This window comes from Trachypithecus francoisi, unplaced genomic scaffold (genome assembly GCF_009764315.1).
Source record: "Trachypithecus francoisi isolate TF-2019V2 unplaced genomic scaffold, Tfra_2.0 Lachesis_group4, whole genome shotgun sequence".
NCBI classification, from domain to species: domain Eukaryota; kingdom Metazoa; phylum Chordata; class Mammalia; order Primates; family Cercopithecidae; genus Trachypithecus; species Trachypithecus francoisi.
The window spans coordinates 8,614,597-8,633,564 of NW_022681469.1; the positions used below are offsets into that span (position 1 = coordinate 8,614,597).

The 18,968-nt window shown below is 49.6% G+C and overlaps 3 protein-coding genes across 7 annotated transcripts; 2 read left to right on the top strand and 1 right to left on the bottom strand.

The window, feature by feature from the left end:
- Positions 1-4,556: 4,556 nt before the first annotated feature.
- TMEM176A (transmembrane protein 176A) lies at positions 4,557-8,914 on the bottom strand. Of its 5 annotated transcripts, none has more exons than XM_033191922.1 (7): positions 8,776-8,914; positions 7,881-8,132; positions 7,331-7,441; positions 6,212-6,268; positions 5,839-6,048; positions 5,200-5,310; positions 4,557-4,846 (listed from the first exon to the last, which is right to left on the bottom strand). In XM_033191922.1, exons 2-7 carry the CDS (start codon positions 8,052-8,054, stop codon positions 4,811-4,813), a joined length of 699 nt encoding a protein of 232 aa, XP_033047813.1. In that variant the 5' UTR covers positions 8,055-8,132; positions 8,776-8,914; the 3' UTR covers positions 4,557-4,810. The 5 variants fall into 5 exon arrangements, with proteins under 5 accessions (XP_033047813.1, XP_033047818.1, XP_033047815.1 ...); XM_033191927.1 differs by having other exon boundaries at positions 7,881-8,053; positions 8,776-8,878; XM_033191924.1 differs by having other exon boundaries at positions 7,881-8,100; positions 8,776-8,873.
- Positions 8,140-9,837, top strand: LOC117073385 (translation initiation factor IF-2-like). Its single transcript, XM_033194209.1, has 3 exons — positions 8,140-8,587; positions 9,111-9,298; positions 9,429-9,837. The coding sequence occupies exons 1-3, from the start codon at positions 8,252-8,254 to the stop codon at positions 9,835-9,837; spliced, it is 933 nt and encodes a 310-aa protein (XP_033050100.1). The 5' UTR covers positions 8,140-8,251.
- TMEM176B (transmembrane protein 176B) lies at positions 9,174-18,743 on the top strand. Its single transcript, XM_033191921.1, has 7 exons — positions 9,174-9,298; positions 13,372-13,580; positions 15,948-16,058; positions 16,418-16,474; positions 16,706-16,927; positions 17,838-17,957; positions 18,406-18,743. Exons 2-7 carry the CDS (start codon positions 13,377-13,379, stop codon positions 18,496-18,498), a joined length of 807 nt encoding a protein of 268 aa, XP_033047812.1. The 5' UTR covers positions 9,174-9,298; positions 13,372-13,376; the 3' UTR covers positions 18,499-18,743.
- Positions 18,744-18,968: the final 225 nt, after the last annotated feature.

Consider the following 18,968-nt stretch of genomic DNA (forward strand, 5'->3'; position numbering starts at 1 on the left):
GCGTGGTGGCTCAAGCCTGTAATCCCAGCACTTTGGGAGGCCGAGACGGGTGGATCATGAGGTCAGGAGATTGAGACCATCCTGGCTAACACGGTGAAACCCTGTCTCTACTAAAAAATACAAAAAACTAGCCGGGCGTGGTGGTGGGCGCCTGTAGTCCCAGCTGCTCGGGAGGCTGAGGCAGGAGAATGGCATGAACCCGGGAGGCGGAGCTTGCAGTGAGCCGAGATTCAGCCACTGCACTCCAGCCTGGGCGACAGAACGAGACTCCGTCTCAAAAAAAAAAAAAAAAAAAAAAAGAATGTTAAATATTGGCCTCACTCTCTTCTGGCCTGTAGTTTCTGCCAGAGAGATTCACTGTTAGTCTGATGGGCTTCCCTTTGTGGGTAACCTGACCTTTCTCTTTGGCTGCCCTCAACATTTTTTCCTTCATTTCAGCCTTGGTGAATCTGACAATTAGGTGTCTTGGGGTTGCTCTTCCCAAGGAGTATCTTTGTGGCATTCTCTGTATTTTCTGAATTTGAATGTTGGCCTGCTTTGCTAGGTTGCGGAAGTCCTCCTGGATAGTATCCTGAAGAGTATTTTCCAACTTGGTTCCATTCTCCCTGTCACTTTCAGGTACACCAATCAAACGTAGATTTGGTCTTTTCACATAGTCCCATATTTCTTGGAGGCTTTGTTTGTTTCTTTTTACTCTTTTTCTTCTAAAGTTCTCTTGTTGCTTTATTTCATTAATTTGATCTTCAATCACTGGTACCCTTTCTTCCACTTGATCAAATCGGCTACTGAAACTTGTGCATTCGTCACATAGTTCTTGTGCCATGGTTTTCAGCTCCATTAGGTCGTTTAAGGTCTTCTCTACACTGTTTATTCTAGTTAGCCATTCATCTAATTTTTTTTCAAGGTTTTAAGCTTCCTTGCGATGGGTTCAAACATCCTCCTTTAGCTCAGAGAAGTTTGTTATTGCCGACCTTCTGAAGCCTGTCAACTTGTCAGAGTCATTCTCCATCCAGTTTCGTTCCGTTGCTGGTGAGGAGCTGCGATCCTTTGGAGGAGAAGAGGCGTTCCGGTTTTTAGCATTTTCAGCTTTTCTGCTCTGGTTTCTCCCCATCTTTGTGGTTTTATCTACCTTTGGTCTTTGATGTTGGTGACCTACAGATGGGATTTTGGTATGGATGTCCTTTTTGTTGATTTGATGCTATTCCTTTCTGTTTGTTAGTTTTCCTTTGAACAGTCAGGTCCCTCAGCTGCAGGTCTGTTGGAGTTTGCTGGAAGTCCACTCCAGACCCTGTTTGCCTGATCAGAACAGCAAATATTGCTGCCTGATCCTTCCTCTGGTAGCTTCATCCCAGAGGGGCACCTGCCTGTATGAGGTGTCAGTCGGCCCCTACTGGGAAGTGTCTCCCAGTTAGGCTACACAAGGGTCAGGGACCCACTTGAGGAAGCAGTCTGTCAGTTCTCAGAGCTCAAACGGTGTGCTGGGAGAACCACTGCTCTCTTCGCAGCTGTCAGACAGGGAGGTTTAAGTCTGCAGAAGTTTCTGCTGCCTTTTGTTCAGCTATGCCCTGCCCCCTGACCCCTGGAGGTGGAGTCAACAGAGGTAGCAGGCCTTGCTGAGCTGTGGTGGGTTCCGCCCAGTTCAAGCTTCCCTGGCTGCTTTGTTTACCTACTCAAGCCTCAGCAATGGCACATGTCCCTCCCGCTGCCAGGCTGCTGCCTTGCAGGTTGATCTCAGACTGCTGTGCTAGCAGTGAGCAAGGCTCCGTGGGCTTGGGACCCTCCTTGCCAGGCATGGGATATCATCTCCTGGTGTGCTGTTTGCTAAGACTGTTGGAAAAGCACAGTATTTAGGCGGGAATGTTCCATTTTTCCAGGCACAGTCTGTCATAGCTTCCCTTGGCTAGGAAAGGAACATTCCCTGACCCCTTGCACTTCCCCAGTGAGGCAATGCCCCACCCTGCTTTGGCTCGCCCTCTGTGGGCTGCACCCACTGTCCAACCAGTCTCAATGAGATGAACCAGGTACCTCAGTTGGAAATGCAGAAATCACACATCTTCTGTGATGATCATGCTGGCAACTGCAGACCGGAGCTGTTCCTATCTGGCCATCTTGGAACGCGCCGACATTCTTGAATTTTTGATCTTCTGTGTCAAGTTGAGAATTGGCCAATCAAATACTAAATAAAACTCTGGTGAGATTTTGATTTGGATTGCACTGAATTTATGCATAAATTTGGAGGGAGATGCCATCTTTACAAAATGGAGTCCTCCCATCTATGAACATGGTATGTATCTTTTTATTTAATTTAGGTATTCATTAATGTTTTTCAATAAAGCTTTATGATTTTCTTTACCAATCTTGAGTATCTAGATTTATTTCTAAGTATCTTACAGTGTTGTTGCTACTGTAAATTAAAAAAAATTTTTTCCTTAAAAAAAGCCAGCAAGGCATTTACTTTTTGTCATATAGAACAGTTCAAAGGTAAGTATCCAAGATTGGTTGGGCATATTCAATTACGTCGTTGAGGGTCCAGCCTCCTTTGTCTTTTGTGTCATTCCCAACCTGTGGCTATTACCTGCTTAGCCACAAGGTGGCTCCTCCAGTGCCAGGTATGGGGTCCTGATTCCTGGGAGAAAGCGAGGAAGCAGAGAGCAGAAATTCGGGAAACCAACCAATTCTTTCTGTTCCCAGTGAATTCTCTTGACTTCTCATTGGCTGAGAGTGTGGGTCGTTGCAATCCTCAATTGCAAGGAAGGCTGGCAGTAGCGACTTAAAAACAAAACAAAACTGGATTTCTGTTAGTAAGGAAGAGAGAATGATGATTGGATTGACCATGAGTGGCCTCTTTGTCTCTAGCAATGCTCTTGAATAGAGCCATACTAATTTGTTTTTTTTTTCCCCATCCTTTTACTATCTTTCTGTATCTTTGCTTTAGTTGCATTTCATGTAAATAGCACATGGATGAGTTTATAAAAATACAGTCTGTGTTTCAAATGGACTATTTTATCCATTTATATTTATTGCACTTACTCATAAACTTAATTTATAATCATCATCTTTTTTGGTTTTTTTTTTTTGCTTTCTGTTTATTTGTGTCACTTTAAAAAATATAGTCATGCAGATCATTTAAGGGCTCAGTTGAAGATAAATTTTTCCAGGCAGAATTTGCATTTGTTTCTGACAGGTGTCAGGGGTCACTACCATCTTGAGGACCTTTAAATTATTTTCTCAGGGTTTGGGGGTTTATCCAAGGAGTGGGAATTCCATCCCTAAGTCCATGTTAGGGCCGGCTTGTATTCATGAATCTTCATCTGACTCCTATCACCAAGAGTTTACTTGTCATCCCCCTCTATGGAGTGGATTTTTTTCCCAATTCTTCTCTGAAAGTGAAGATGTATACTGGGTCCTTCACTGTAACTCTCCAGCTTAAGTGGCTCTAGGCTTCATTTATTGTCTTTCACATAGTTATTAAGTGCAGTTTTGGGTTGCAAGAGGTTGGCAGATGCCCTTAGGGCAGTGTGCAGGAAAGAGTTAACACAGAGAGTCACCCTTTACAAGGTTTTGCTACCCTTGGTTGTCTTCTAGGAATTGGGCTTCTGGAATGTTCCTATGCTGATAAGGTGGTTTTGTGTGCCTGTGTACTAAATTTCACTCTGTCAGCTTGCCTAGACTGTACAATGTGATTTCAGGTGGACACCTGCTTTTCCTTTGGGAGTCTGGAATTGCAGTAGCTGTGCAGTGGAGGGAGTGCCTATGTGGCTAGCTCTCAATAAAAACCCTGGTCTTTGAGTCTTAGGTGGGCTTCCCTGGGCAGAAACACTGCTGTATTACTGTGTAGCCTCTCACTGTGGGAGGATATAGGAAGCCTGTGCCCGGATTCTTCCAGAGTCCACCTAATATGTTCTTTCCCCACCTTGTGTGTCCTTTTACTATAATATAACTTAGCCATGAACACAACTACATGCTGAGCCCTGTAGGTCCTTCAAGTGGAACACTGAGTATGTGGGTGGTTGTGGGACTAACACAGGCAGATACTGGCTTCCACTCTGAATTCTTGCCCCTACTTCTTCTATAGGCTTTGATGGCCTCCATCTTTTTCTTGGTTCATAGTCATGAATTTAAAAATACATGATTCATATTTTATGCAGCAGTTTTAGGATTTTTTATGGATAATTTGTAAGGTTTCTATTTTGTCATATTGTTGGATGTCCTTTCTTTATTGTTGGATGTCCTATCAATGTTATGTTGTCTACTTAATCTTTTCAAACAGTCACAATAAAAAAAAATCTAATTCTTAAATTGCCAAGCATTCACCTTCTTAAATGTTAGCGGTAGGGAGTGGGCTCAGAGTCTCAGCCCCGTTCATCCTTTATTCCTAGGCCTTTGAACCTACAGCCACAGGACCAGCCTCAAAGAGTTCTAGCTCCAGGGCCAGCAGCTCTAGCCTAAGGCAGGAGGTTGGGGAGCTGTGGGAGGGTGTCTGAGATTTGCTGTTGGCTCCTTCTCCACTTCCTACTCCAACCAAGAGAAATTTCCTGGAATAACCAAGCGAGAACCTGGGAACAATAACATGAGAGTTTATTATCACATGACTACTCAGGAGAGGACATGAAGCGGAGCAGGATAGGGAAGGGACGTAAGGAATGGGCAAGTGCTGCTGGAGCAGGGTTGTGGCCATGGTCGTGGCAGCAGGATAACTGGGGATGTTGAAGAGTCTCTTTTCCCCAGTCTGGTTCTTCCAGCAGTCAAATGCAGGGATGCACAGTGCAGAAGCACCAGGTGCTAATAATCAGGAGAGGCATGGCTAGATTCAGCTCACTTCCAACATCTCCTTCTGGTGTCTTTTCTAAGGGAAAAGGAAAGGCAAGACAATCGTGAGTGGGAAAGAAAGGGTGGAGTCTTTCCTTCAGGGCTGCTTAGCTCTGGAACTACCAGAATCAGCTGCATGCTACCTGATGCAAAGGTATAGCATGGATATGGACTTCCCTGGATTCCTGGGCTCTTTGACTTGGGGGCCGCTTGGTTGGGGATAGGGGCTTTCCGGGCTGGGCCACCACTGGGTAGAAAGACAGGCATGATAATAGTTGGGACTTGGGTCATGAGCCCCTTTCTCCTCCCCAAACTGTCCACTGTCCATTCCTGTCTCCTTTGAGCAGCTCCACTGCCCCAAACACACAGGCACACACTTTAGGGACTCACCCCTTTGGCTGGGAACTTTCTCCAGCAGTACAGCCACAGAGGGGCTAGAGATGCCAGAAACAGCAGAATCCAGACACCCAAGATCATGGCCTGAAGGGTACGGAACAAGGCCTGGGGACAGAGGGCCAAGGCCATAAGCACCAGGATGACAACTGCCTTCCTGCTCTGTCCTCATGCTCCTTGTTGACCTGGGAAAATCTCTACCCCTTTATCTTCAAGTTTGTGGCTTCTGGAGGGGAAGTCAATGCATTTAGTGTGCATAATGCAGCTGGAAACCCCTCACATTGGGCCTGCGTCCTCATTTACACAGTGACAGGTTTGGGCTATGATTTGGTTCCCTGATAACCTCCAAGACTTCAGAGGATCAAGGGAAACCATGCATTTAACACCTTTGCAGCACTTTGCACACTTGCTATATTGGTTCATTTATTATTATGTTAATGCTTGTATTGCCCACTAGTCTGTAATACCCTACAGGAGCCATTTCTGTTTTGTTTGATGCTGTGTCCTTGGTGACAGTATTCAAGCTTGGTGCAGAATAGGTACAGCTATTTCTGGTGGAGAAGCTGACTCTTGCCCCTGGCCTGGCCTGGCCATCCCTGCCCCACCTGCTGCTGCACCTTCCCCTTGACCACCTACCTTTAGCATGTACAGGAAGGAGGTGCACAGGTGTAGCCTTCTGACTTCTTCTGGACTGTGAGTGGGGGCTGGGGTGTTCCAGCCACTCGAGGTGGAGATGTGGCAGACACTGTCGTAATAATAGCCATATTGGAAATCTTCATTCCAAAGTTTGAGGGCAGCGATGGCTGTGGAGAAAGCTGCTAGCGCTAGCAGAGTCCTCAGCAGGGCCTGCGGAGGGAGGAGGCAGAGAAAAATCTTCGTGTTTCAGTCTCTCCCAGAGTCCAATCGGGGGAAAATGGGGCAAGGCCCAGAGAAGCCTGTGACAGGGCAGGAGATTGGGGTGGCCTCCAGCCTGAACCTGGTCCCCTCCCATGCCCTTCCCTGAACTTACCCAGTAGGTACCACCCCGTTTCTCATAAATGAAGGCAGTAGCTCCAGCTAGCACAGCCTGGGGAGAGATTGAGCCAGGAGCAGGCTTAGCACAGGAAATGCAAGTCCCCTCCGACGAGACACCCTCCATGCAGCAGGCCCTTCCCTAGCACACTCAGCTTGGGCCGGAGGTTTCTTGCTAAGCTTTATTATCCATGGTAAGATAACTGCTGAGAGGGTGGAGCCCGATCCAACTCCTGAGGCTGCAGAAGGCCCTGCTTTAGTGACACCTAAGAGCTTGTGGTCAAGCCAGGTGTGATCTCCTAAACCTTCCTTTTTAAACAACACCAAGTGCTTTATGAAAGTTCCAGGGATGGTGGGATCTTGTGGATAAAAGTCATAGGGGTGTTGCAGAAGCTCTCAATAAAGGGTGAGTCTATACAGAGTGGGCACTATTAGGTTTAGAAGCCTGTCCTAACAGTGCCCAATGATCCACTCACCTGAGCTTGAAGAACAGGAAATCTAGTATATCCCAGTGGACAGGTGGACCTGAATCCTGTTTGGCTAATTCTGTAACTAATCTGGGTATTTTGCCATGGGCTGGGTGAAGGTGATTACTCTCGGTTTCTCTCAGTAAATATAAGTGTTTTACTGCTATTCTGAGGGTGTAGGTACCATGACCAGCCTACCCAGCTCCTGTGCAAACTGCACACACCCATCTATTGACAATTCCTGGGTTCCCGTTGTGTGCAGGGCCTGTGTAGGACAATGGGAATAACCAGGGGGTGATGCTTCCTGGGGGATCACATACTATTTGGCACGCGCTGCCTCCCTCATCTCAAGGCAAGTATCCAGAGATGAGCAGGTCCTTAGATCCTTAGTTGACATTAACTGTTGAAGGCAGGGAGAGGTGGCCAGCCTGGTGGGAGCAGCACTGGGCAGGGTATGGGAGAGCAGTGTGACTAGGACATGCCACTACTGCCCTCAGCTGTTTGCTCATCTGAACAGGCAGGGAATGGGCCTAGATAATCAGATCTTTCCGACTGCCAGCATTCTGTGGCGCCATGTTGGAGAAAGGCAATCAGGAGAGCAACGCCTCACACTTCTCACAGGCAGTCAAGCACTGTCCTGCTCTACTCACCACAGCCCCTGTCCAGATGGCAGCTCCCGAGGTGACCAGGCGGGTGTAGTTGCAGATGTAGAAAAATCCTCCCAGGACTGCACTCAAGATCCCCAGCACAATCTGCGTCACCTGGAAGCCAAAGGACCCTAAGATCCCAGCTCCTAGGTGGACCTGCCACTGCAGGGATTAACTGCTAAAACCCCAAAAAGAGAGGGAGAGAGAGAGAGAGGAGAAGAGAAAGGAGAAGAGGAGGAGGAGGAGAAAGAAGAAGAGGAAGGAGGAGGAGAAAAGAGTAGAGAAAGGGAGGAGAGCCGGCCCATCCTGAGTTTGACGGAGAGGAAAGGGCTCCACTGATTGGGACTGGGCAGGGCCAGTGGCTCCTCCACACCCGTTCAGCCCAGAGCCTCCCCTTCCCAGGCTCTTACTGAGAATGCCAGAGAGTCACATTCCTAAGTAAGAAGACACAACTGGCTCGGTGTCCTGTTGAGAGGGAGGCTGGCAGAAAGCTGCTGCGGCAGGAGGTGGGGAGTCCCTCCTGCCGCCCCACGAGGCAGGACATCACACTCACCCACGAGGCCACCAGCAGCCGGCTGCTGCCCCTGGCCTGGGTGGCCCGGGGCCGCAGCGCAGAGCAGCAGGTCAGCAGGAGCTTGGCCAGGGCAGACTCCTGGTGGATGTGCACATCGACGTGGGTGGGTTGTGGGGCTTCAGGGGCCATCTCATCACTGTCGGCTGTCTCCATTGTCAGGGACACCGTGTGTGAAGAAGGCAGCAGCAGGGAGGAAGGGCTGTCAGAAGATTTTCGCAGATTTCATTGGAGCTGGGGAAGTCAGGGGCCAGTGGGGCTCAAGGTCACCGAATGAATGGCTGTCCTGGTCACAGAGCCGCACCCCTGCCCCCTCGGGAGGGGAGTGCGTGTAGCAGAGGGGGCTGCTGATCATGCTGGGGCTGCGGCAACCGCTGAGCCTACGGGAACCTCACCTTTCGCCCCAGATCTGCTCTGTCCCCCGCATCCTCCTCCCAGGGTCTAGGCGTCTAGGTCAAGCAGCGCCCCACGCCCCTACCCCTCATCCCCTCCACCCGGGCTCTTCCTGCGGTCTCCCCTCCACAGCCTGCAGGCTCTGGGACAGGACCGAGCCCTTGGCTGCCTGTGGAACTCCTGTGGCAGCAGCCGCGCCCCAGCTGGGCTCCGGATACCCCGACCCCGCCACCGCCGACCTCCAGCTCCACCGACCATTGCTCACGCCCGACAGGTTCACGCCGCCCCTGCCCAGGGTAGGACCGCGGAGCGGTGCGGAGGGAGGTCAAAAGCGGGGGCCGCACCTGGCCTCCTCCGCAGTCCCCTTCCTGCAGTCTCATCCCTGGGTGGGGGTCCCTCCTACGCCCCTCCAACTGTGCGGAGGCACCTCGAGGCGCGTGCGGAAGGAGTCCCGCGGGCAGCCAGGCGTGGGGCGCCGCCTCACCTGCGCTCCTCGGGACCTGCGAGCAGGCAGCGGGAGGGCTGGGGCGCCGGCTGGGGCGCCGGCTGGAGAAGTGGGTTGAGAATTGGAGGTGGAGGCGGGGGCAGGGTTGAACTTCAGCCCCTCGGGTTCACGGCAGGCTGCAGGGCCTGGGGTCCGTCTGGGGTTCTCTCGCTGCCCGAGGGTCACTGGGCTCTGGGGAGCTGGGAGGGTGCGCGGGCGGACGGCCCTGGGAAAGCCCGTGGGGTCGTCCTCGCCCCCAGCTCCGCCCAGCCAGGGCCGGCGTGCGAATGTGGGCGAGCTCAGGGGTCGCGCGGGGCTCTGCCTTCTCCCGCCAGGTCCGCTCCTCCAGGCTGAACCCCCCCTGCCGGACCCCGGGGCCGCAGCTGGTTTCGGGAAACCGCGCAGCCTGGGCGGGGCCTCAGCCCCCACCCCTGCATCTGCCATCTCCGCCCTCCCGTCGCTCCCCTGCTCGGGGTCAGCTCCTGTCCGCTCTGCTACGCCGCCAGCTCCCGGAGGACGGCAGGTGAGGCGGGGCCCCTGCGGCCCGGGAGACCCTCTTGCCGCAGGACCCTCTGTCACGAGGAGTCCCCAGGGCCATGCCCCCACCCCGTCCTGTCCACAAGACGTCTTTCTCCCTCCATCCTGGTTTCCAGGAGAACTCGCGTAGGAGGGAGGGACAGCTGGGTGCAGGTGTTTCTCCCCAGAAAAACGGCTGGAGAGCAGGAGGAGAGACTTGGGCCTGGCTCGTCCCCTGTACTTTCCGCCACCCGCACATCTGGACCCTGGCTGGAGCCCTACGGTGGGGTGACTCCTGGGACGGGGCCAGGGCGTGGCGGGGCTGCCGGACGCTTTCCCCAGTCCCGGGGCACAGGAGGAGCTGGACAGAGAAAAGCGTTCGGGGCAGCCGGGAAGAGCCCACCACCTACCAGGCGTCCGGCGGCCGGCAGGGGTAATCTCTGCGGTGCCGGCCTGGTTCAGATCCGACTCCTCAGGAGGGGGCGAGGCAGATCTAGGGGTTGGCGTGGGGTGGGGGAAGCCGTGGTCCTGGGGGCCCGGAGATAGCTGGAACCTGAGGTGCACTCAGGGCGAGGCCTGGGCCCTCAAGGGAAGGTCTGGCTGGAATCTGGGGCTGGGCTTCGTTTTGTGGGAAGCAGTCTGATGCTCCTTTGTGCATGTGTGGAATTGTCTAACTCCTGTCTTTTCTAACCCCAAGGAGGCCAGGTGGGTGAAAGAGTGAACGTGCTTTGAAAAGTAGGTAGAGGACGAATGGCAGGTGTTATTAGAATTGTTAATAATATTTGATTTAAACTGTGATACTTAGCCAGGATGTCCATTAGAATTACCTATGCAGGATTTATTTTAGAGCCAGGCAAGCTGATTCTAAAGTGCACGTGGAGAAGTAATCTAGCAAAAATAGCCATGACAATTCTGAAAGAAAACCACACGAGGGGATTGTGAAACAGCCCAATTAGCATTAAGCTCCAGGTTAAAATTGTGGTAATGATGCCTAGCCCATGAGACGTGCCAATGGGCAGAATATAAGGACTAGAATAGGCCTACATTCCTAGGGGAACTTCGTTTCTGCTCAGGAGAGAATTTTAAATCACTGAGAAAAAGAAGATGTATTCCACAAATGGAACGTATCTTTCAGAAGTTAAACATCGGAATGTCAGCAACAGAACTTGGATCCGTGTATCCCAACGGCCAAGGTTGGTCACGCAGCTCCCAAATTCCAGATGGTCAACATTTAAAAGTGAAAACTGAAAGCATAAAGCCACTTAGAAGAAAATATGGAAGATTATTTTGTAATCTTGAAACGGGGAAGTCCTTTAAAAGTCTAAGAGCTAGACACCATAAATAGAATGAAATAGAATATGGAGTGTATGAAAATACAAACAAGGTCAAAAAATAAACTACAAATTGTAAAGAAACATTTGAAACTTATATCACAAATGGTAATTTGGTGAATAGATAAAGAACTTCCATAGAAAAAATCAAAACAAAACAAGGACATAGGATGTGAACGGAGAGCTCACAAAAGAATAAATAAAAACGCCCCTTAACATATGAAAAAAAAATCAACCTCACTCATAATAAGAGAACTATGGGCCAGGCGTGGTCCTGGTGGCTCACACCTGTAATTGCAGCACTTTGGGAGGCTGAGGTGGGAGGATTGCTTGAGTCCAGGAGTTTGAGACCACCCTGGGCAACAAAGCAATACCCCATCTCTCTCTCTAAAATATAAAAGAGAACTGGCCAGGCGCGGTGGCTCATGCCTGTAATCCCAGCACTTTGGGAGGCTGAGGCGGGTGGATCACGAGGTCAGGAGATTGAGACCATCCTGGCTAACACAGTGAAACCCCGTCTCTACCAAAAATACAAAAAAATTAGCTGGGCTTGGTGGTGGGCACCTGTAGTCCCAGTTACTTGGGAGGCTGACACAGGAGAATGGTGTGAACCTGGGAGGTGGAGCTGGCAGTGAGCTGAGATCGCACTATTGCACTCTAGCCTGGGTGACAGAGTGAGACTCCATCTCAAAAAAAAAAAAAATAATAATAATAAAAGAGAACCATGGATTAAAAATACATGCAAATCGTTACAGAAAGCAAGTTAGTGGTTGCTCATGGCTAGTGGTTGGGGTTATTTCCTGGGGAGGGGCTTTAGGGAACGTGTTGCAGTGCAGGAATGTCCTTTATCTTGATTGTAGCTGTAATTGCACAAACGTATAAATTTGTCAAAACTCATTGAGATATACATTTATTTTTTTATTTTTACTTTTTTTTGAGGCGGAATCTCGCTCTGTAGCCCGGACTGGAGTGCAGTGGCCAGATCTCAGCTCACTGCAAGCTCCGCCTCCCGGGTTCACGCCATTCTTCTGCCTCAGCCTCCCGAGTAGCTGGGACTACAGGCGCCCACCACCTCGCCTGGCTCGTTTTTGTATTTTTAGTAGAGATGGGGTTTCACCGTGTTAGCCAGGATGGTCTCAATCTCCTGACCTTGTGATCCGCCCATCTCGGCCTCCCAAAGTGCTGGGATTACAGGCTTGAGCCACCGCACCCGGCCGAGATATACATTTAAAATGGGACATTTTATTACATAAAATTGATTAAAATCAATGCATTTTTCCCCATATAAAAGGAAAAGGATAAAAGAGTTTGCCTCCTGAATGTGAATTGCTACCACCTCCATGGAGGATAACTGACAATATCTACTAAAGTTGCAAATGCACATCCCAGTTGCCCTGCCAATTCCACATTGTCTGTAATGGAAAAGGATTGGAAATAACCTAAATGTCTGCCAATAGGGAACCACTTAAATAAATTATAAGAAATTCATACTCATGAAATACATGCAGCTACACAAATGAGTGAAGAAGCTTTTGTGAAACTTGTCAGAATCATAATCGAGTCGCTTGTGTTAAAAAAAAATCTGAAAATTAGAGCCTGAGAAAGCCCACAAGGCAGGGTTCTCATGCGTAAATACCTGGTAACAAAAATCATCACAAAGGACTCTGTAAAATGATAACCTTACACAAAAAAATACTTCTGTGAGGACATCCACCAGCAACTGCCTGTCTAACCCTGGACAGGTGTCACCCTTGTTATTGATCCTTGTAGCCAAGGATGATCATCTCAAAGTGATTATGTAAGTCTCCCCATTTTTCCTTTAAAAACCTTTGTCTTCTTTTACCTGCCTGAATGTTCACATGATTTGCTATGGTAAGCATATTCTCGTTGTAATGCCCTATTCCGGAATAAATCTCATTTTCTTTTGGAGAGCCTCTCTCTGTTATTTAGGTTGACAGTTTTCACGAACTCATGTAGGGTTATTCTAAAAACATACGATCATGTGAACACAGCATCATGCAAATCAGTGTGTATAGTATGCTGCTATTTGTGGGAAAAGGGGGAAAAGGGAGGAGAAATACTTTTTCACACTTTTGTATGCAAAAATGTCATGGTAGGATTTATAAGAAACCGATAATATTACTTTCCATCTGCAAGGCAAATAGGTGGTTGAGGGAAAAAGATGAGAGATAAGGTTTTAAAGATATATATAGCCTTTTGTATCTCTTAACATTTTTATGTGTAAAGTATTATGTGCAAAGATATGTATACAGATATACTAAGTCACTAATCACTAAGGTCACTGTGACATTGATATCTGCACTGGGAAGACCTTTTGGATCTTGACAAAGACTTTTTTTTTTTTTTTTTTGGGACGGAGTCTCACTCTGTTACCCAGGCTGGAGTGTAGTGGCAAGATCTCAGCTCACTACAACCTCAGCCTCCCAGATTCAAGTGATTCTCCTGCCTCAGCTTCCTGAGTAGCTGGGACTACAGGTGCACACCACCATGCGAATTTTTGTATTTTTAATAGAGAAGGGGTTTGCCACATTGGCCAGGCTGGTCTTGAACTCCTGACCTCAGGTAATCCACCCACTTCAGCCTCCCAAAGTGCTGGGATTACAGGCGTGAGCCATTGTGCCCATCTGGGGTCTTGACAAAGACACTATTTCTCTCCTTTCACCTGTGCTGTGTATTTTTCCCTCACCTAGTTCCCAGACCTCACTTCTGTATGTCTTCTCCCCGACAGGCAGGATGACCCAAAACATGGTGATTGTGAATGGAGTTGCTGTGGCCTCTACGCCATCCCAGCCCTCCCACATCAACGTCCACATCCACCAGGAGTCAACTTTGACACAACTGCTGAAAGCTGGAAGTTCCCTGAAGAAATTTCTTTTTCACCCTGGGGACACTGTGCCTTCCACAGCCAGGATTGGTTATGAGCAGCTGGCTCTAGGGGTAAGACTGGGCTGGTGCAGGATGGGGGGCACATTAACGAGGTGATGCGGTCAATTAAAATATAGAATCAAATCTTCAAAATTAAAACATTTTATTTGGGAGTAGATAATTGCAATTTGGGGCATACACACAGACCAGGTGGTCTGCAGTATGTCTTTGGAACAAAGAGAAGGTTAAAGGCTTATAAAAAGGAGAAATGTTGCATATTGCCCTTCAAGAAAGATCATAGGTTTTGGGGAGCTGGCGAGCTCTGATGGGTGAGCGATGGTGTGGATAAAACGAATCGTAGAGTTGTAGCAAGGTCAGAAGCTGTAGATAAAGCTGGTTTCAGGTTGCAGCAGGCAGCTTCAGCAGCCTGATTTGTAGAGAATTACGTTTTGGGAGCAACATTTTGTGCCCCTAGTGCTTTTTGCCCCTGGCCACTTGACTCTGTTTTAGCTGAGTGTGACAAGAATGACCCCATTTGTAGGCTCAGCTTTCACAATGGAAACTCTCCTTCTTCAATAGGATGCAAAAAAGGAAAGTGGGTTGAATTTCCATGAGAGGGACATGAGAAATCACTATTTATACCTCATCCTGTGTAGGAAAAAGTTGTAAGTATCCCCACAGAAATTTGGATGAAAAAGAATAATCGACCTCCTCTTTGGTGCAGAGGAGTTGGTCCCAGCCAGAGGTGGGGCAACAGGAAGAAGAGTCTAGAGGCTATTAATTCAGTTTCATTGACCCGACATGGACTGAGAGCCTACAGGTGCAAGGCAATGTGTTCAGCACTTCAGGCCAAACTACAGAGAGAATCCCTGGGCTATATCTAAAAGTGCTCAGTGACCATCAGAAGAAACAGCAGCTACACTAATGACTGGAACTAAAGGTAGATCAGGCGAGGGAGAAGCACATCTGACATCCTTGAGGGCAGGAGAACCCTGAATGGAGAAAGGATAGGTATAGACAGAGGTGGAAGATGGACAAAAAAGAATTCCAGGTTAAAGAATGACAGGAGCGAAGGCAAAGAGGCCAGAAGGCATAGGGCAAGTTCTATAATGGTTAAGAGTAAAGAAAATGGGCTTCGTGAATGGGTGATTTGGGGCCATATTGCTGAGAACCTTGAAAGACCAGGGGTGGAGTCTGTCCTGAATCAGCTTTGACAGTGAGAAGACTGTGGATGGATTATGAGCAGGAACCTGCCTCAGAGTCAGGAGGCATCCAGGTGAGAAGGATCAAGGGTCTGCACTTGCATAATCATAGCAGGAATGGTAGGGAGATAAAGGAGTCCCTGTCCTTCGCAGACCTCCATGGCATGGGAGTGAAGGGATGTGGGGGATAAGGGAAGACAGGCATCCACAGCATACAGAGGGTTGAAGTATGGGTGACCAGGAGATCAGAGCCCTCAAAGTCAGGAGGAGCAGACATTTGAGAGATGTGTGTGTGTGGTAGCAGGGGGAGTGTGGGATTTGGATGTGACAAATCCGAGATGCCGGTAGGATGTGCAGGTGGTTCAAGAGATGTGTGTGTGTGTGTGTGTGTGTGGTAGTTGGTGGGGGGTGTGGGATTTGGATGTGACAAATTCGAGATGCCAGTAGGATGTGCAGGTGGTGACAGTTGGGTTTTCCAGGAAGAAGAGGAATTCTCTTCTGAGTTGGAGTTAGGTGTGTGAACGGCTTTTTGGGGTATGATACCTATGGAATGAAAAGAGAGGGAGCAGGATTGGGTAGGAGGAACCATCAGGCTGCAATGCAGACTCTACCAGGCCAGTGGGGAGTTTCCAGGCAAAGGCTGCCCACTGCAGGAGTTCCACACTGGGTGGAGATGGCCTTTGAGCCACTGTCTTGCTTAGTCATTGGCTGGGGGGCTCTCCTCAGCATGTGTCTTCAGCTTGAAAAATTAGGGTGACCCTGAAGGAGCTGACAACTGTAGGCGGTCAGCAATCAAACAAGCCCTTTCTTGAAGGGTGTCTTAGCGGCACATCTTTGTGTCTGTCACAGAGCCCTCAAGAGTGTGCGTTTGGATCTGAAGAGAAAGGATAGGCCAGAAGCTCAGGTCAGGCTGGGTATTTGGATGGGACAATGGGACCTCTGAAGGAGAATGGGGGGAAAAAGTGGGAATCTTCAGGTGGGATGAGAAACTGTTGAAGTTGGGAAAAAGTGATGAAGGATAAATAGCCAAGCCTATGAGAAGGGTGAGGGGAGACCCAGGCCAGTGCTGCTTCATGGATTTTAAGGGGACAGAACCTTCCAGAATCAGAGCTGCAGAGGTTAAGGCAGAGGAAATGGAGAGGAGAGCCACCTAGATAGGAGCCAGGCAGCTGCTCCCGGGGCAGCTGGGGCACGTGGGCTCATGGAAAGGGGTCTGGTTTCTCATTCTGTCTTGCAGGTGACTCAGATATTGCTGGGGGTTGTGAGTTGTGCTCTTGGAGTGTGTCTCTGCTTGGGGCCCTGGACTGTGCTGCGTGCCTCAGGCTGTGCCTTCTGGGTGGGGTCTGTGGTGAGTAAGGAACAGGCTGTGAGCCTGGAGGGAGGCAAGTTGTAATGGGCAAGAAGGTGCTTATAGGTCTGGGTTGGGGCTCTGGGGAAGCAACCAAAGCCTCTGGGGCCAAATGGCCTTTGGCCATGAGGAAGCTGCCCTAGGGTGTAGCTGAGACCCTGTCACTTCCATTTTTCTCTTGAAGACAAGTGGGAGAGGTGGGGCAGGTGTAGGTGGAGTCCTGTCTCTGTGTCAGAGTTCTTTGTCTTTTCCTGGGATCCTGCTTCACATTGACTGTTCTGGGAACTGCTGGTGGGAGGGTGATGATAGACCAATTCAGAAGAGTAAACTGGAGGCCTTTTTCTGGTGTCTCTTTTCAGGCAATCGCAGCGGGAGCTGGGGCCATTGTCCATGAGAAGCACCCGGGCAAACTCGCTGTGAGTCTTGGACACCCTCTCTCCTCCACCTTGTTCACTGACCCCCTCCTGAGTTCTGCTCCATTATCTGTCTTCTGCCCTTTGGTTGCCAATATCTTGGGGTCTTTCTTGGAGGGGAGGAGAGGGTTTCCTGGACAAGGGCTGGGGAAGAGGAGATGGCTTTGAGGCAGGGACCTCATGACTCTTCCACTGATTGAAGGAGCCTGTGTCTTGACCCTCTTTCTCTTCCAGGGCTATGTATCCAGCCTGTTCACCCTGTCAGGCTTTGCTACAGCTATGGCTGCTGTTGTCCTCTGCGTGAATAGCTTCATCTGGCAAACTGAACCCTTTTTATACATTGACACTGTGTGTGATCCCTTGGACTTCGTCATCCCTACCACTGGGTACAGATGGCGAAGTCAAGAGAGCCAATGGCAGAAGGAGGAGTGTAGAGCTTACATGCAGATGCTGAGGGTGAGCAGGAAGAGTCCAGTCTTTGGGGACCCATCACAGCTCTTTGTTCCCAGGGAGCTGGGGGCGCTGGAGGAGAGAGATGTAGGCTCTTTGAACTTGGACCTCATGCTGAGTCTTTCATTCAGGAGGTTTTAATGTAAGCTGCAGACATTTCTCAGACCTCATGATATGAAGATCCTCTGAATCAAAGGGGATGAGGAACAAAGAGGAGACATTTCAGAGAGGAGATAGCGGGCCACTCTTCTGGCTTTTCTGGTGTGTCGGTATCCCAGTTTTCCATTCCTGAATTAAAAACCATCCCAAAATGTAGTGGCTTAAAATTACAACTATTATTTCTCATGGTGCTATGAGTTGGCTGGATTCAGACGAGCCATCCTCACTCACGGGTTTTCTCATGCAGTTACAGTCAGATGGGGGTGAAGTTATCCAAGTGCTCACCAAGGTTGGGGGTCTGAGATGATGCAGCTGCATGGTCCAGAGCTCAGCGGAGGCTGTCAGCAAGAGCCAGCGATGGCTTCTCCACGTGGCTTGGGCTTCTCATAGCACAGAAACTGGATTCCGATGGGGAGCACCCTAGTTGCAAGCATGTCAGGAGACAGAAAGTAGAAGCTGCCAGACCAGCTAAGGGCTACCCTGTCACTGGATAGTGTCACTTTCACTGTGGCCAAAGCAGTCCTAGGCCCTTCCAGATTCTAGGGATTGAAGGAATAGTCTCCACTTCTTGACAGGGAGTGATAAGGTCACTCTGCAGACAAGCCAGTGGGATGGAAGCTGTGGCTGGAAACACAGTCAGCTGTGGTGGGAGCAGCAAGCTGGATAGAGTCAGTGCCTGGGTGGGTGGAGAGGGTGGTGATGTGGCAGCATTGGAGTAGCTGATACCTAACTATCTTTGTTTTTCCCTTATCTCCAGAAGTTGTTCACAGCAGTCCGTGCCCTGTTCCTGGCTGGCTGTGTCTTCAAGGTCATTGTGTCCCTGGCTTCCTTGGGAGTGAATCTTCGAAACTGGTGTGGCCAGAGCTCCCAGCCCCTGGTGAGTTATCGGGCAGGGGCCGCTGGGCAGTGTGAGTCTGGGTGGTGAGTAGGAGTGTAGGTAGGAGTGCAGGGTCAGGGGCACCCGAACCTGAGGCCGGGCTGGTCCCCCTCAGCTTCTTTCCATATGCAACTCTCCCCTTTGCTGTCGGGGAATGTGGCCGTCACCACGGTCCTGGGCCAACTGTCGCTGCCCTGTGCCTCTCTGCGCCCTCCCTTGCTCTGATCGCCCCACTCTCCCCTCTGCCCTGTCCCAAGTGTTTGTCCCACTCCCCTTCCTCTGCCACCTTGTTTTTTTTTTTTTTTTTTTTTTTTTTTTGCCTAATCTGTGTTTCCTGTCACCTTTTCCTTTCCCTCCTCCTTTCCTCTTTCTGCTTTCTGAGTTCTATGATGCTAACTCTGCCTGCATCCTTTTCCCTGAAGGATTTCTTTTTTCTTTTTTTTTCCAGAATGAGGAAGGATCAGAGAAGAGACTACTAGGGGAGAATTCAGTGCCCCCCTCACCCTCTAGGGAGCAGACCTCCACTGCCTTTGTCCTGTGAGCCGCCAAAGACCCCACCGGGATGCCCGCATGTCTCTGTCTGGGGCAGCCCAGGGCCCCCACTCCTGGCTCCTCACACTTGCCTCCCCTATGGCTGCTGTCCAGATCCTCCTCCTTTCTTCTCCCCACATCAGCACCTGCTGTTCCCGCTCCGGGGTTCTCAAGTCCATGAACAGATATTGTTGCATTTTCCACAGTGCTGATTAAACACAATAAACAATCCAGAAAAACAATTTTGCCCAGAAAGATATGGTTTCTCTTTGTTTATACACCTTGTGCGCCGTGAAAGGCCTTTCTTTGTGTTGCTATGTATGAGGTTAAATGGGAGCTGACTTATCCCATTGAAACACTGTCCCAAGAAGACTAAATTTAATTATGTTCTGCTCTACATCCCAGGTGGCAAAACCCCTTTTAATGACTTTATTCAATTCAGTGTAAAGTGGAAGGAAGTCTAGTGGGCCTAGAATCTTC

Bases quoted from the DNA above. Each gene is read 5' to 3' on its own strand.
- TMEM176A (XM_033191922.1), bottom strand. From the start codon at position 8,054: ATGGAGACAGCCGACAGTGATGAGATGGCCCCTGAAGCCCCACAACCC. The intron at 7,442-7,880 runs GTGAGTGTGATG...TTTGGCTTCCAG, and splicing joins GGCTGCTGGTGGCCTCGTGG to GTGACGCAGATTGTGCTGGG. The intron at 6,049-6,211 runs GTAAGTTCAGGG...CTCCCTCCGCAG, and splicing joins AACGGGGTGGTACCTACTGG to GCCCTGCTGAGGACTCTGCT.
- LOC117073385 (XM_033194209.1), top strand. From the start codon at position 8,252: ATGCTGGGGCTGCGGCAACCGCTGAGCCTACGGGAACCTCACCTTTCG. The intron at 8,588-9,110 runs GTAGGACCGCGG...TTCTCCCGCCAG, and splicing joins TCACGCCGCCCCTGCCCAGG to GTCCGCTCCTCCAGGCTGAA. The intron at 9,299-9,428 runs GTGAGGCGGGGC...CCTGGTTTCCAG, and splicing joins CAGCTCCCGGAGGACGGCAG to GAGAACTCGCGTAGGAGGGA.
- TMEM176B (XM_033191921.1), top strand. From the start codon at position 13,377: ATGACCCAAAACATGGTGATTGTGAATGGAGTTGCTGTGGCCTCTACG. The intron at 13,581-15,947 runs GTAAGACTGGGC...TCTGTCTTGCAG, and splicing joins ATGAGCAGCTGGCTCTAGGG to GTGACTCAGATATTGCTGGG. The intron at 16,059-16,417 runs GTGAGTAAGGAA...GTCTCTTTTCAG, and splicing joins CCTTCTGGGTGGGGTCTGTG to GCAATCGCAGCGGGAGCTGG.